At 44.1% G+C, this 14,655-nt stretch overlaps 1 protein-coding gene across 1 annotated transcript; it reads right to left on the bottom strand.

Annotated features, from left to right (window-relative positions):
• Positions 1-1,647: 1,647 nt before the first annotated feature.
• LOC120432812 (protein ALP1-like) lies at positions 1,648-8,619 on the bottom strand. Its single transcript, XM_039598020.1, has 5 exons — positions 8,569-8,619; positions 7,806-8,255; positions 5,893-6,753; positions 2,065-2,274; positions 1,648-1,932 (listed from the first exon to the last, which is right to left on the bottom strand). The coding sequence occupies exons 1-4, from the start codon at positions 8,617-8,619 to the stop codon at positions 2,068-2,070; spliced, it is 1,569 nt and encodes a 522-aa protein (XP_039453954.1). The 3' UTR covers positions 1,648-1,932; positions 2,065-2,067.
• Positions 8,620-14,655: the final 6,036 nt, after the last annotated feature.

Below are 14,655 nucleotides of genomic sequence, written 5' to 3'. Positions count from 1 at the left end.
ATGTTTATAGGGACCAAAGAGCAAACGGCAGACTTCATTAAAACTAGAGGAGAAAATGATCACCTCTTCACCGGGGTAAAAAATTCAGCAACTGTGGGATGGAGGTACATGAATAAATCAATTTACACATCATATTCATCTGAGTACGGTTTCAATAACCCTCATTCTGTACAGAAGCTGTGATGTCCAGACAATATTCCTCTTGTGTTCTGCTGTGAAAACTTTTGGATTTAGGGATTATCATAGTTGTTATGGTTTTCTCTCTTCTCTTATTTTTTTGTGTGCGATCAGGACTATTCTCAAGAAGATAGGCCTGCAAGGGAAAGTCACCCCCTTGCAGGCCAAAAAGAAGTGGGACAACTTAAAGAAAAGATACAAAGTATGTGTGCTGTCAAGAAGATAATTTTTAAGAATGAAATTTAATAAATGTCCATTTACTAAAAGCACGGTGGCACAGTGGTTAGCACTGTTGCCGCACAGCAAGTGTCCAGGTCCTGAGTTCAATTCCACCATCAGGCCGGGGTCTTTCTGTGTGGAGTTGATGCATGTTCTCCCGTGTTTGCGTGGGTTCCCTCCGGTACTCCGGACTTCCTCCCACCGTCCAAAGACATGCAGTTTGAGGGGATAGGTTAATTGGATAATCAAATTGTCACTAGGAGTGAATGTGAGCGTGAATGGTTGTCTGTCCCTGTGTGTTGGCCCCAAAGGAAGGCTGAGAGACAGACTGGCGACCTGTCCAGGATGTACCCCTCTCCATACCTATGACAGCTGGGATAGGCTCCAGCGCCCCAGCTTACCCTGGAAAGGATAAGCGAAGCGAATGGATGGATGGATGGATGGACATTTACTAAAAGTTGTATTGTTTATATTTGTCTGTCATTTCTGATTTCCTCTGCCTTTAGGATTGCAAGTGTCCAGGGTCAGGTGAGGGAGTCATGGGAAGCCTACTGCTGCTACTTGGCCCTGGTTTGGCCTCATGGATGAGGTGATGGGACAGAGGCCTTCCATTGGATCAAAATCCCTGTCCTTCGGATCGGATCTCTCCTGAGGACATTCCACGGCCAAGTACAGCAGTGGGTGACCAAAGCGAGAGGGAAGAGGAGACAGATGAGGAAGGAGGTCAGCCAGCAACAACCGGAAGGAAGAGGAGAAGGGAAAGGGGGGATGAGCTCCTTGAGCTCATCAAAGAGGACATGCAGTACCAAAGGAAGGCTGAGAGGAGAGAGCAGGGACAGGATGGACAGACTTTTTTTCCATACTAGAAAGATTAGTTCCTAAATAAGTTAAAAATATATTCAGATAATGTTCTTACTTTGTTCTATTTGTTATGTCATACTAAAAGTTTATTTTGATTAATGAAAATTAGTTCCCAAATTGGTTGTGCCTTCAGATATTCTTTTTTTGAATACATTTCTTACTTTTTTCTATGTGTTATTTTAAGTTTTTCATTATGAATAAATTGATGAAAACAAATTTCACTGAACTCATTTTATTTACAGTTGTTTTTAACATGTATGAACATAATCAAACTTTGAAGAGTTTTCTATTGACATTTAAAGGTAAATAACAATAAAACAAGAATATTTCTAAAACATGAATTTTAGTCAGAGAAAGAAAAATATATACAAATATTTACAAATTTTCACACAGGATTAACCAAAGTGACCTGTTCCTGGACCGTTTTCTTAAAAATATACTTTGAAAGATCACACAAACAGAAAATCTCTGGCAGTGTTGCTGGATTTGCTGAAGGAAGATCAGACATGGATGGGGTGCTGCGACTGTGAAGCGTGGTTTGTCTTTTCTGGTCAGAAAGTGGAGAATCGCACAGGGTGGTCTGCAAAGAGAGTTTTAGGATGCTTCCTCCCTCTGTCCACGGCATCGTCCATCCACTGGTTTGCAGGGCTGACTTAATCGACGGCTGCCACACCACTAAGAGGTTTGTCAGAAATATGCAAACCAGAGAAAGTGGATTCACTACTAGTATAATACTTGTGACTCTGTAGCAGACAACAGTTTGAAAAAGTGGTATTAAAAAAGATGCTTAGATAAATGTTTACTTGCCTGTTAACAGTAGTCATGGTCTGGTGGTACCTCCTCCAGGGCAGACACCTCGGGAGACAGCTGGTCCCGCCACAGAGCACCACTGACTGCCTCCAATCCAGCATCCCCCTCATCATCCTCTGCTCCATCTTCCTCAGGTTCATCCTCAGGAGCCACAATGTCGCCAGCACTGAGGCAAATGTTGTGGAGGATGGCACATGCTGTTATTACCTGTAGTCATATACATACACACATTATTCTTTCATACACACACATACATATACACACATATATACATATATATATACACATATATGTATATATATATATATATATATATATATATGTGTATATGTATATATATATATATATATATATATATATATATATATATATATATATATACACATATATAAAAACACCCAGCACGCCCCTGCGGGCGGTTTATCCTTCAAGCTCGGGTCCTCTACCAGAGGCCTGGGAGCTTGAGGGTCCTCTATAGGGCATCTTAGCTGTTCCCAGGACTGCGCTCTTCTGGACAGAGATCTCCGATGTTGTTCCCGGGATCTGCTGGAGCCACTCGCCTAGCTTGGGAGTCACCGCACCTAGTGCTCCGATTACCACGGGACCACCGTCACCTTCACCCTCCACATCCTCTCGAGCTCTTCTCTGAGCCCTTGGTATTTCTCCAGCTTCTCGTGTTCCTTCTTCCTGATATTGCTGTCATTCGAACCGCTACATCGATCACTACAGCCGTCTTCTTCTGTTTGTCTACCACCACTATGTCCGGTTGGTTAGCCACCACCATTTTGTCCGTCTGCATCTGGAAGTCCCACAGGATCTTAGCTCGGTCATTCTCCACCACCCTTGGGGCATCTCCCATTTTGACCTCAGGACTTCCAGGTTATACTGGCACAGATGTTCCTGTACACTATGCCGGCCACTTGGTTATGGCGCTCCATGTATGCCTTGCCTGCTAGCATCTTGCACCCTGCTGTTATGTGCTGGATTGTCTCTGGGGCATCTTTACACAGCCTGCACCTGGGGTCTTGCCTGGTGTGATAGACCCCAGCCTCTATGGATCTTGTACTCAGAGCTTGTTCTTGTGCTGCCATGATTAGTGCCTCTGTGCTGTCTTTCAGTCCAGCTTTGTCCAGCCACTGGTAGGATTTCTGGATATCAGCCACCTCCTCTATCTGCCGGTGGTACATACCGCAGGGCCTGTCCTTCCATGATGGTTCCTCGCCTTCCTCCTCTTTCTTGGGTTTCTGCTGCCTGAGGTATTCACTGAGCACACTGTCAGTTGGGGCCATCTTCGTGATGTATTCGTGGATGTTTCTTGTCTCATCCTGGACTGTGGTGCTGACACTCACCAGTCCCCGGCCCCTTCCTTCCGCTTAGCATACAGCCTCAGGGTGCTGGACTTGGGGTGAAACCCTCCATGCATGGTAAGGAGCTTTCTTGTCTTTATGTCAGTGGCTTCTATCTCCTCCTTTGGCCAGCCTATTACCCCAGCAGGGTACCTGATCACGGGCAGGGGCGTGGTGTTGATGGCCCGGATCTTGTTCTTACCATTCAGCTGACTCCTCAGGACTTGCCTGACCCTCTGCAGGTACTTGGTGGTTGCAGCTTTCCTAGCGCCCTCTTCATGGTTCCCATTCGCCTGCGGGATCCCCAGGTACTTGTAACTGTCCTCTATGTCTGCAATGTTGCCTTCTGGTAGTTCAATCCCCTCAGTTCTGACTACCTTCCTCTTTTTGTTACCATCCGACTACACTTCTCCAGTCCGAACGACATTCCAATGTCATTGCTGTATAGCCTGGTAGTGTGTATCAGTGAATCGATGTCTCGTTCACTCTTGGCATACAGCTTGATGTCATCCATGTACAGGAGGTGGCTGACAACCGCTCCGTTTCGTAGTCGGTATCCGTAGCCAGTCTTGTTAATGATCTCACTGAGGGGTTCAGGCCTATGCAGAACAGCAGTGGGGACAGAGCATCTCCTTGGTAGATCCCGCACTTGATGGTGACTTGTGCTATGGGCTTGGGTTGGCCTCTAGTGTTGTACGCCACATCCCCATTGAGTTCCTGATGAAGGCTCTTAGGGTCCTGTTGATCTTGTACAATTCTAGGCATTCCAGTATCCAGCTGTGGGGCATTGAGTCATAGGCCTTCTTGTAATCAATCCAGGCTGTGCACAGGTTGGTCAGTCTGGTCTTGCAGTCTCGGCTGACCGTTCTGTCTACCAGTAGCTGGTGTTTTGCGCCTCTGGTATTCTTGCCAATCCCTTTCTGTGCCTCGGTCATTCTCCATCACCCTTGGGGGCCGCTCATGTATTGACCCATGTGCCTGTTCATCTTAGCCGATATGATGCCTGACAGGAGCTTCCATGTAGTACTGAGGCAGGTTATTGGTCGGTAGTTGGATGGGACCGGTCCTTCTTGGGGTCCTTGGGGATCAGGACCGTCCGACCTTGGATAGCCATTCCGGTGTCTCTCGTTAACTAGCAGCTGGTTCATTTGTGCTGCCAGGCGCTTTCGTGGAGTGCAGTCAGCTTCTTCAGCCAGTAGGCGTGAACCATGTCGGGCCCTGGTGCTGTCCAACTCTTCATACTGGAGACCCTTTCTTGGATATCTGCCACTGTGATGGTTACTGGACCCTGTTCAGGAGGTCGCTATGGTCTGCCCTCAGATCCACTAGCCACTGAGCATTGCCGTTATGGGTTGCGTCCTTCTCCCATATGCTCTTCCAGTATTGCTCCGTCTCCAGCCTTGGTGGTGCTGTTCTGTTATTGTTCCCTTGCCACTGAGAGTACACCTTTGCTGGTTCTGTGAAGAACAGCTGGTTTATTCTCCTGCCTTCTCTCTCTCTGGTGTACCTCCTCAAGCGGGTGGCCAAGGCTGTGAGTCTTTGCTTGGCAGTTTCCAAGGCCTCAGGTATGGACAGCTTGCTGTATTTCTTATGCACCTTCTTTGTCGCACCTTTCTGCAACTCCGTTAGTTGGCTAACCTCCCTCCGTGCTACTTTTGATCTTGCCCTCAGCCTCCTTCTCCATGGAGGGTATTGCCCCTTGTGGCTGTTCAACTTGTAGCCAAGCATCTCACTGATCACTGCTGCCGTAGTGTAGATCAGCTTGTTAGTGTCGGTAATCGTGGTTGTAGGTATCATCCGTAGTGCTGCGTTAACATCATCTAGCAGACCTTCTGAGGTACTTCACGTAATCTTGGTAACCGTATCACGGGGATCCAGGTTTCAAGCTTGGCCATGATCCTATCCTTCAGGTCAGTTCCTCTGGCACTCAACGATCCTTCTCTTATCGCGCCTTGGGGCTATGTACCCAATCTCGGTGGGGTGATGATATCTCCCCTGACCTGGCGCCCTGACTCCTCCTTGCCGTAGCATTTATGTTGTACCTCGTCAATCTCTAGCTGTGATAGCAGTCCCTTCTTTCTAATGTTGGAACACTGAGCTACTAGTTGTTTCGCCGTCATTGTGGATGTTGGGTATCCTGAAGAATCCATAGGTCCTCATCCTATTCATGTAACCCCTTCCGCCAGGGTTACTTGCGTAGTAGCATTCCAACAACGCCTGTTTTAATCTCTGCCCACCGATGCCTTCTTGTTCCAGTAGCCCACTTGTCATCAGGGTGCCCTGGTTCCTCAACACCTGACGCGGACCTTGTTGATCCTTGTTGATATATATATATATATATATATATATATATGTATATATATATATTCTATATATATATATATATATATATATATATATATATATATATATATATATATATATCTATATATGTACACACATACATACACAATTAATTTGACATTGGGTGGTGACTTACATGAGGTACAAAGGTGTGGTGCACCTCCAGCGCTTGCAGGAAGATGGCCCTGAACCTGCTCTTCATCATCCCAAAAGCACGCTCTGTTATGGAGCGTGCCCTGGAATGATGGCTGTTAAAGCGCTGGGCTCCCACACCTTGGACTGGCCTCTTGTAGGGTGTGATGAGGGGGAGTGGATGCTGGAGGCATGGGTACCCTCCATCTGCGAGGATGAAATGCCCTGGAGGAGGGTAGACTGACTGACTGTACAGTGGGCTGTGGCGGAGCACCCTGGAATCATGCACCAACCCAGGCCAGCCCACGTATGTGTCGATGAAGCGGCACGTATGTGCAGGCGGTTTGTGACCATCTTGCAGGTCACAAACCGCCTGCAAGATGATTGATGGAAACAGTTTTCTGTTCCTATAGCACTGACCATCAGGGCCACTTGGACACTTGATGCGTATGTGGCAGCCGTCGATTGCACCCACCGCTTTCATAAAGGCTCTGTGGCGTGCCAGCCCTGCAAACCCACGGGACACTACCTCCAGGTCCTCTGGGGTTGTTGGGAGGTGGATGACCAGGTAGCGAATGGCCAACACCTCTTTCGTGACTCGGTGGACGATGTAGTGGACAGTGGAACGAGGCATCCCAAACACTCTTGAGACCACCCTGTAGGATGCTCCACTTGCCAACCAGAAAAGAAACACCAGGATCTCAATTGTGGCACCCCATCCATGCCGCCGATCCTGGTTCAGGAGATTTAACAACACTGCCAGGGACTCCCTGCTTAGCCGAAAATCAGGCCTGGGATCCTCCTGGCTAAAAAAATGGTCCAGGACTGGTACACTTTGGTTAATCCTGCAGTACAACGGCCTTGTCTGGTTAAGGAAAAGGTGGAGAACAGCATAAACAGTTTTAATAGAAAGGTATGACTTCATTTATTTTATGACATCAAAGCATTATTCTGATTACTAAGCTTGAGTAAAATATGCTAACACTGAGAAATAACATTTTATACATTTCATCTGTTTAGCTGAGCTTTTTTGTGAACTCAAAACTTTTCTAGAAGAACGTTTTCTAAGAGATTTTGTTCATATATTTTGAATGACCGCCGTCATCCAGTCACTGAAATTATCCATAAAACTAGCTAAGTAATTCCTAAATGCGTCTAGATTACCTGGATATGATTTTCTCTGACGAGCCTGGAGTACAAAACATGCCGGCGATGACGACCGCGACACAGTTTTCTTAGCTCGTTGATAATTAAAAATGAACACAAAAAACGGAGCAGGATTTCGGGGTCCATTTTCGATTTTCGTGCCGTGGCGCTGACAACCGGAAATACTCTGAATTAAGGGCGGGAGTAGATCGAGAAGGCTAGACCGTCCAATTTCACAGCTGTTTACTTCCGGACTACCCGACCGCGGCCGGGTCCTCAGGAGGATGCAGCCCATGAATTTGGACACAGCTAGGGTCTGCAGCCTTAAAGTACGCAGTAGTGGTGTGCGATACTGCATATTTTGGTATCGATCCGATACCAAGTAAATACGGGCCAGTATTGCCGATACCAATACCGATACCGATACTTTTCAATAAATAAGGTGGATGCCTCATTGAATTGCTAAATCGCAATTAATTTTCATGACCTTAAGTGTTTTTGTGATTTTCCTTTTGTATTATTAATTACTTAAAATCCAGGACATAATTAGGAGAAATAATTAATTTATAATTAAATAAAAATGCTTTATTATTGTGGCAGCCGTGGTCTGCGATGCTGCTGCAGGTGAGATGGACTCACCTTCATTGCATCTACAATCATGCCTCACCGGCTTAAAACCTGTGCGCTGCTTGTGCTGTTGTTGTTTTTTGGTGTTGATGTGTATAGCTGGCAGCAGGAGGGCTGCAGCCGTTTAATGTAGGCTACTGTTACAGCAACCGTGTGATCACTGTGTGGGTGGACAGCGGCGGGCTCGGGGTGAGCCGGAGGCTGGCGCGCCAGCGGGACCTGCCAAGCTGGAGATGGAGGTCGAGGTGCGCGGGGTCCTGCCTGAGGGCGGCATGCTGTCCGCTTGGCCGTCTGCCCAGCTGCCTCTGAGCCCCGGCTCACTTCCACTCCTGCTCCGCCGCCTCTGCTTGCCATATGGCTGGCCATCAGGCCAGCTCCCGGGCTTCCACTGGAGGCGCGGGCGACCGCCAAGTGGACACTTCCCGTCGCTGGGCGGGGAATGGGCGCCGACGGTCCGGGCGATTCCCTCGCCCGCTCGCGGGGTGGGGTGAAGCTGGCAGGGGTATGTGGCAGGGTGTGTTCTGCGATGCCGCTGCAGGTTTGGTGGTGGTGATGTGTACGGCTGCCAGCGGAGAGCTGCAGCTGTTGAATGTACTATTACAGCAACCGTGGGATTATTGTAAGAATAAATGATGCGCCAAGCATGAAAATACCATCGGGTCTGCCGTGGTGGCGATCTTTTTTTTTCTTTTTCTTCTAAATCTTAAGTGCACGCAAACCAGTAAACAAATTAAAACAAATACTGTTGATAAACTATAATACAAAAATGACAATTAAAATTCTCAACAACAAAAACAATATATATTATTAATATCTAAACAACTTAACAACCCCCAAAGTGTCTAAGTCACGTGACGTGTCAGCGCAACACCGACACATAAGAAGGGGGGGGGGGAGCAAAGTGTGCCTGCTCTCCGCTGTCACAGGAGCGGCGAGTCCAGCGACCTGGCTGTTTCATTTTTGCCGAAAGCACAGCGTAGCAAGCAAGCAGAACTCAAAGTAAAGAATCGATCTAACCAGGCTAGTATCGATCCGATACCGATCCCGACTTGGGATTGATACTATCGATATTTGGATCGATCCGCCCACCACTAGTACGCAGCCTTAACGGTCCTCAAGGGCCGCGTACTCAAAGACCGCTAAGGCTGGAAGTGCGAGGCTTGTAGGCTTGTGAAATGGGACGGTCTAGCCTCCGTTGCGCTGCCCAGGTTGCCTAGCAACCATGATACTAACAGCTGGAAACGTTTCATACAGCTTTGTTTGACAGAAATGAAGGAGAACATATTTTGTACATTTGTTTCTACATGAGCTTTGTGTGATTTGATAAGTATCTGAGGCAGAGACCACAGGACTGTAAAACATGATTGTTGGGCTTCATTTCTGTACTGAACAGTCATTTTAAGATTAGCTAGTAAATAACAATTACCTACTGTTGTTCATGAGACTAAAGTCATCTCACTTTGGTAATGTAAATATAATAACTATAATATTGGCCATATTATATTAATCATTATTAGTTATTACAGCAGTGAATTTGAACTCCGTGTCAAATACTGAGCTTCAGTAAAGATTCAATTTGCATTTATTTATATTTCCTATCACCTTAAATCTTCACTCAAAGACAAGTATCTCTGACAGTGTATCTATAGATGTATCATATATATAAGAGACAAATATTGTTCTTTTAATGTGTTGGCATTACTAAATTTGGCTCAATGCTTACATATATGTGTAAAAAGAAAATGTACGAGCTGTGATAACTGTTTCTGATAGAATGAAGATCAGACTGATATATGAAATATTCCTTTATTGGGTGAGAAAATCAGACCATGTCATAACTGCTTCAAGTCATACAGAATAGATATCAGAGCCTTAAACAGGCTGACTTCTGCTAAATGGGTCAAACTGGGCAGAAAGTGTACAAACACATAACATCCTTATAAAATATGATGTAACACTATAGATCAAGTTACCTCAGAATATATAAAGCATATAAACAATTACAGCAATATGATGCAACAAACACAGCAGTACTACTAATCCAAAATACTCAAAGCTTCATAGAACTGAAACAAACATTTATTTTTAGGTCCATTCTGCTGCTGATACATACTTTAGGTTTTCTGAATATGAAACTTGTTGCTGCCTTTCATAGTGTTTAACTTGAAGGCCCTGAGTACTTTCTCCCACACTGAAAACACTGGAATGATAACATTATTTGAACATTACCTAATAAGACTGATTCAGGACAGACAATTAGTTATTTTAAACTTTTCTAGCAGTCCTTCACAAACAGGGAACAGTCTGTCTATTCTCTCCATCTGTCAGCTGCTGCTGGCTCTTCCTCCTCCTCTTCCTCACACACTGCTGAGTTTGTCCTGGTGGTCATCAGGGGTGCAAAGCCTCACAGATGATGTGCAGCAGTGGGTCCCTCAGTCTGTCCTCACTCTGGACACTTGCAGTTGTCACACATGGAAATCAAATGTGTGATAAGCTGCAGGATTCAAACACAAGTGTAACTTATAAATACATGTTCATACTTTTATTACACAGTCAGAGAAAAAGAAAAAGAGAGAGAGTGCAGGACAGACAGACAGGTGACAGTCTCAGGTGTACACACTGCTACAAAACAGCACAAGAGAAGGAGGATTTAGTGTTTGTGTTATTACGAGTGCTAAACAAGATGTGATTAAAGCATCTTTCTTTCAGCTTAACGAGTGAACCGTCAGCTCGTTCAAACACACGTTAAAGTCCGTTTGGCTCGACACCACCGAACAGAGGCAGCAATATAACATAGCTAACATTAACAGTGCAGTGAATCCTGCTTGTGCCATCATATTCAGGACTGCAAACCGAGCAGCATCACTGACTTTCAGCTTGTTGTGTTTGTGGATATATGACTGACTTTAATTATCTATAAAATCATCACATTCTCTGTAAGATTAAGGTCAACTATATATGTATTTAGAAGTAGAGGCTTTAAAACCAAGTAAACGCTGAAAGTACAAACATCACTAATGCCACATAACTTTGCCGACATGTGGCCAACAGTAATGTTTTAATGTTCTTAAACATTCGCACATAAATAAGTGACATAATATTCAGTACTTACTTTTGACAGTTCACTCTTGGCCGCTCCCTTCTGCCGTATTTTGCGGCAAAATTATCCACACCCACCACGGCGCTATGGATTGTGGGATATATGGGACCACCAAGCGTGCACCGGACCACGCTTGATATTTGGGGAAATCGACGGCGCATTTGGAGTATGCATTTGAAGTACACTTTGAATTGGGACAGCCGTCGTCGGCGTGGTGGTGACGTAATCGCACTTGAAATGCGTGCTTCAAGCGTGCATACCCTGAATTGGGACACAGCCATAGGCCGCTTTATCAATGCCTGAATGCGCGATGCGTACTATCGCGTGCTTTCGGTGAGCACGTACTCGCCGAGAACGCACGGGAGCGTACCCGCCGAGAACGCGACACGGACTCGTGGGATGTTTCTCAATTCTCAAATGCACGCGAGCACAGACCTGTGATTTGTACAGTCGGAACACCTGCGTGCGTGATGATGTCACAAGTCCGGAGTTTTACTGCCGTCCCCTCCTAATTTAACTGTGAGTAACATGTTATGAAGCTTAACTTTAATCACAGCCAAACCGGTTTACTCAGGAACAAATAAAACACTGAAATGAACCAAACATTAACATTTAGAAGTGATCTAAGTGACTTATATATCATTTTTAACCTCAGTAGTGAAACCTCTATTAATAAAAATAGTGTACATGTACATACGTGTACATACCTTAATAAAAACAAGCAGGTGAGATGTTAGAACGCTTTTATTTCTATTCTAGTGGACACTCAATACTATAGACAGCTGCTGGGGTTTCTTTAACCTGAGTAGAGAAGTCCGCGAGCGGGGGAACGACGATGTGCCGGGAGTCCGCTGTTGAGTTTTGGACGAAATGCATTCTGGGATATTTAGCTGTCCCAAGTCTACACCGATGCATGCTCGATAAAATGGGCGGATCGAGAACACATCCGGGACTTTTCGCGTTCTCGGCGTGATGCGTGCCAATTGGAACAGTACTTGGTCTCCGACTGATGACGTTTCACGAGTACACAAGAACGCAAAACGCACAAGCACGCATATTGATAAATGCCCATACTGACGAGAGACTGTCAAAGTAAAACAGGAAGTACACAGAGGTTCAGACAGGAGGAGAGAGCGCACGGACATAACGGGCAGGGGAAAACATGGAATAAAACACAAGGAGGGGAAACAAGGGTTCACAGATACACAAAAGGGCACACAGGAGGTAACCAAATAAGGAACATCTTAACTAAACAACCTAGGAACCAAGGCATAAATAAAGAACAAAATACAAAACACACAAAACTAAGAATACTGGGCCAACATGGCCCAGGACCATGACAGTAACACCTGTAGCTTTTGTGTCTCTTTGCTTTCTGATGTCAAACAAAACTCATAAATACCTTTCTGCGGTTCCCGCTTAAAAATGACAGGCCACAAAAAAAAAACAGGCCTGTCTAAAAGTATTTTTCTGATATTAAATACAATGTTGGTTTTAAAATAAAGCTAACAGTTCATTGAATTAATGCAAATATTACAGCAGAGAGAGTTGGTCAAAGTAACTGAAGACTGAACTCATAGAACCAATGAGATGTTTTTTCTCACCAAATTGTTATTCATTTATTTTTTGTATTTTCTAGCATATAATCTCCTTTGAAAATATGCTGACAATACACTCCAGAAAACAAGGAATCATCATATGAATATAATCTTTGCAAAGATTGATGCTGCTGAAGTGAAACAGTGAAACTACAGTTTTAGTGAAGACAAAGCCAGGTATTCATAATTTGTGAATACCTTCTGTGGCTTAAAATTTCTGAACCAACTTTCTATAGGTCCCCTTTGTTAATCATTTGAGCCAATAGAATGACAGTAATGTATCCTGCTTTCATGTCAGTCCCACCCTCTGTAACTGCGCAGAAAATGGCCTTTTTTTGATGAGAAATGGCTCTGAGGCATTGTGGGAAATGAAGTTATTCAGAATATGGTTTACATTAGGTTTCTGTTTAACTCTTTTAGCTATTGGTTATTCAGTTTTTGTACAGCTTAATTGAGAAAGTGCTAGAAAGTGTTGTTGCCAGGGCAGAGTGCCAGCCTTAAGTAAATTTAGATACTCACAGCTCAAACTTAGCATCTTAAAGTTTATAAAACTCTTATAGATCTTGAAGATTTGTCAGAATCTTTAAGATCTTAATATTTCATATAAAAAATTAGGACTGAAATTATTTTTCATTTATACATTTAGGTCTTTTTTCAATTTAATACCCACAAAACAATAAGTTCATCAAACTATGACACCCACTAATACATTACTGTCAATAGTACATGTGAATTTATCGGTAATGAATTTCTCTTCAATAGAAACATTAACATAGGAAAAAGAAAGAAAAGCCAGATTAAATTTTCGGGTACTTTGACAGTCTTTATATTGACAGCAAGTTAAATATCTAGATCTTGTGTCTTGCCCTATATGTGTCTTGACCTTGTATTGTACATATTATAAAGGCAGTAAAAAACTCAAAATTCAATACTTACGTTTTATGAAGTTGTTAAGAGCAGTAAGATCTTAGAAAGATCAAATAAGGTTCCCACCAGTTTTTAAGTTACAACTTGTGATATAATCTGTTGTCACCCGCCCTGATTGGTTAACTACGATTGTTGTGTTTCATGATTGGACTGCCTTGTGTTGATTTTGTGTTTGCTTCTCTGTTTTGTTTTTTTGTTGTTAATGTTTTTTTGGGTGAACTCATCTAATTTTAATTATGGAATTATCATTACTATTTTATAAGTCTCAAACGTAAAATTTGAGACTTATAAAATCAGTTATAGGGCTTTGGAGTTGACGTCAGGCCGCAATGCATTGTGGGACCGTGGTACCAATTTAGCAGGTCACGAATCAAAACAAACACACTGTGTTGGAAGGAAGATTGCTACGAACCATACTTAAAAGCAGCTCATAAGAAAAAGGACTTTATAGAGTCAGATTGCGTCCGGATGCAAAGACATGGTACTTGCAAAAATAGCGTGCATTGGAAATGTGGACCCGTATGAAATAACAAATAAAACCCTGAAGACCAACCGCTATTGACTTAGCCTGATATATTTTCGTACCTTGTCTGTGGAGTCAGCGCATACATGGCGAACCAATTTCACAATTATAAATCTACAGTACAAATAAAATGTTCACGTTTCTCCAACGTTGTCTTCCCAACATTTTCACTAACATCTACACAGGATGGCCAGGAAGGGTTCGCGATGTGTTATCGGGCGCTTCTCCGGCGCTGATCATTGGCGTCTGTCTTGTATCAGTGACATAAAAGACGGATTTAATGTGACATGACCAAACAGCAGTCGCTTTCTAAAACATCAGATATGTATCTGATTCAGTACCACATACGAAAGTGACCCAGATCGGATTTGAAAATATTGAATTTGTGCCGTTCACACTGTCATACCATGATCGGATATGGGTGGCATAGGGTCAAAACAGTCGGATTTGATGCTGTTTCGCCTGCAGTGTGAACGTAGCCAAAGACTAAGTGAACCAGCATTGCAGACCTGGGTCATTGTAAGCATCACAGGGAAGGTTGAAGCCGCCTACTGTGCCTGTATGGCCAGAGTTGCGGACACCTGCACCCATGTCACTCCTCTTCTGTTTAAAGTAGAAGCAACAGTGCAGATCCGTGGCACAAGGACTGTTACAGATGAACCTGCATACTGGGTTTTGCTGGGTAATATGACCAAGATACAGCCAGAGGTTGGCCATAAGATAGATGCCCAAAAAAAGGCTCTCAATCAAAACATAAACAGACCATCCGTAGTGACAGGTAAAAGAAGCCGTCCTCAAGAAAGAAAAATTCCACCTGCTACTGTGGAGGAGTTGTCTCAGCTGATG

This window comes from Oreochromis aureus, linkage group 14, assembly GCF_013358895.1.
Source record: "Oreochromis aureus strain Israel breed Guangdong linkage group 14, ZZ_aureus, whole genome shotgun sequence".
Lineage (NCBI taxonomy): Eukaryota > Metazoa > Chordata > Actinopteri > Cichliformes > Cichlidae > Oreochromis > Oreochromis aureus.
This window is presented reverse-complemented; position numbering and strand designations above follow the sequence as displayed.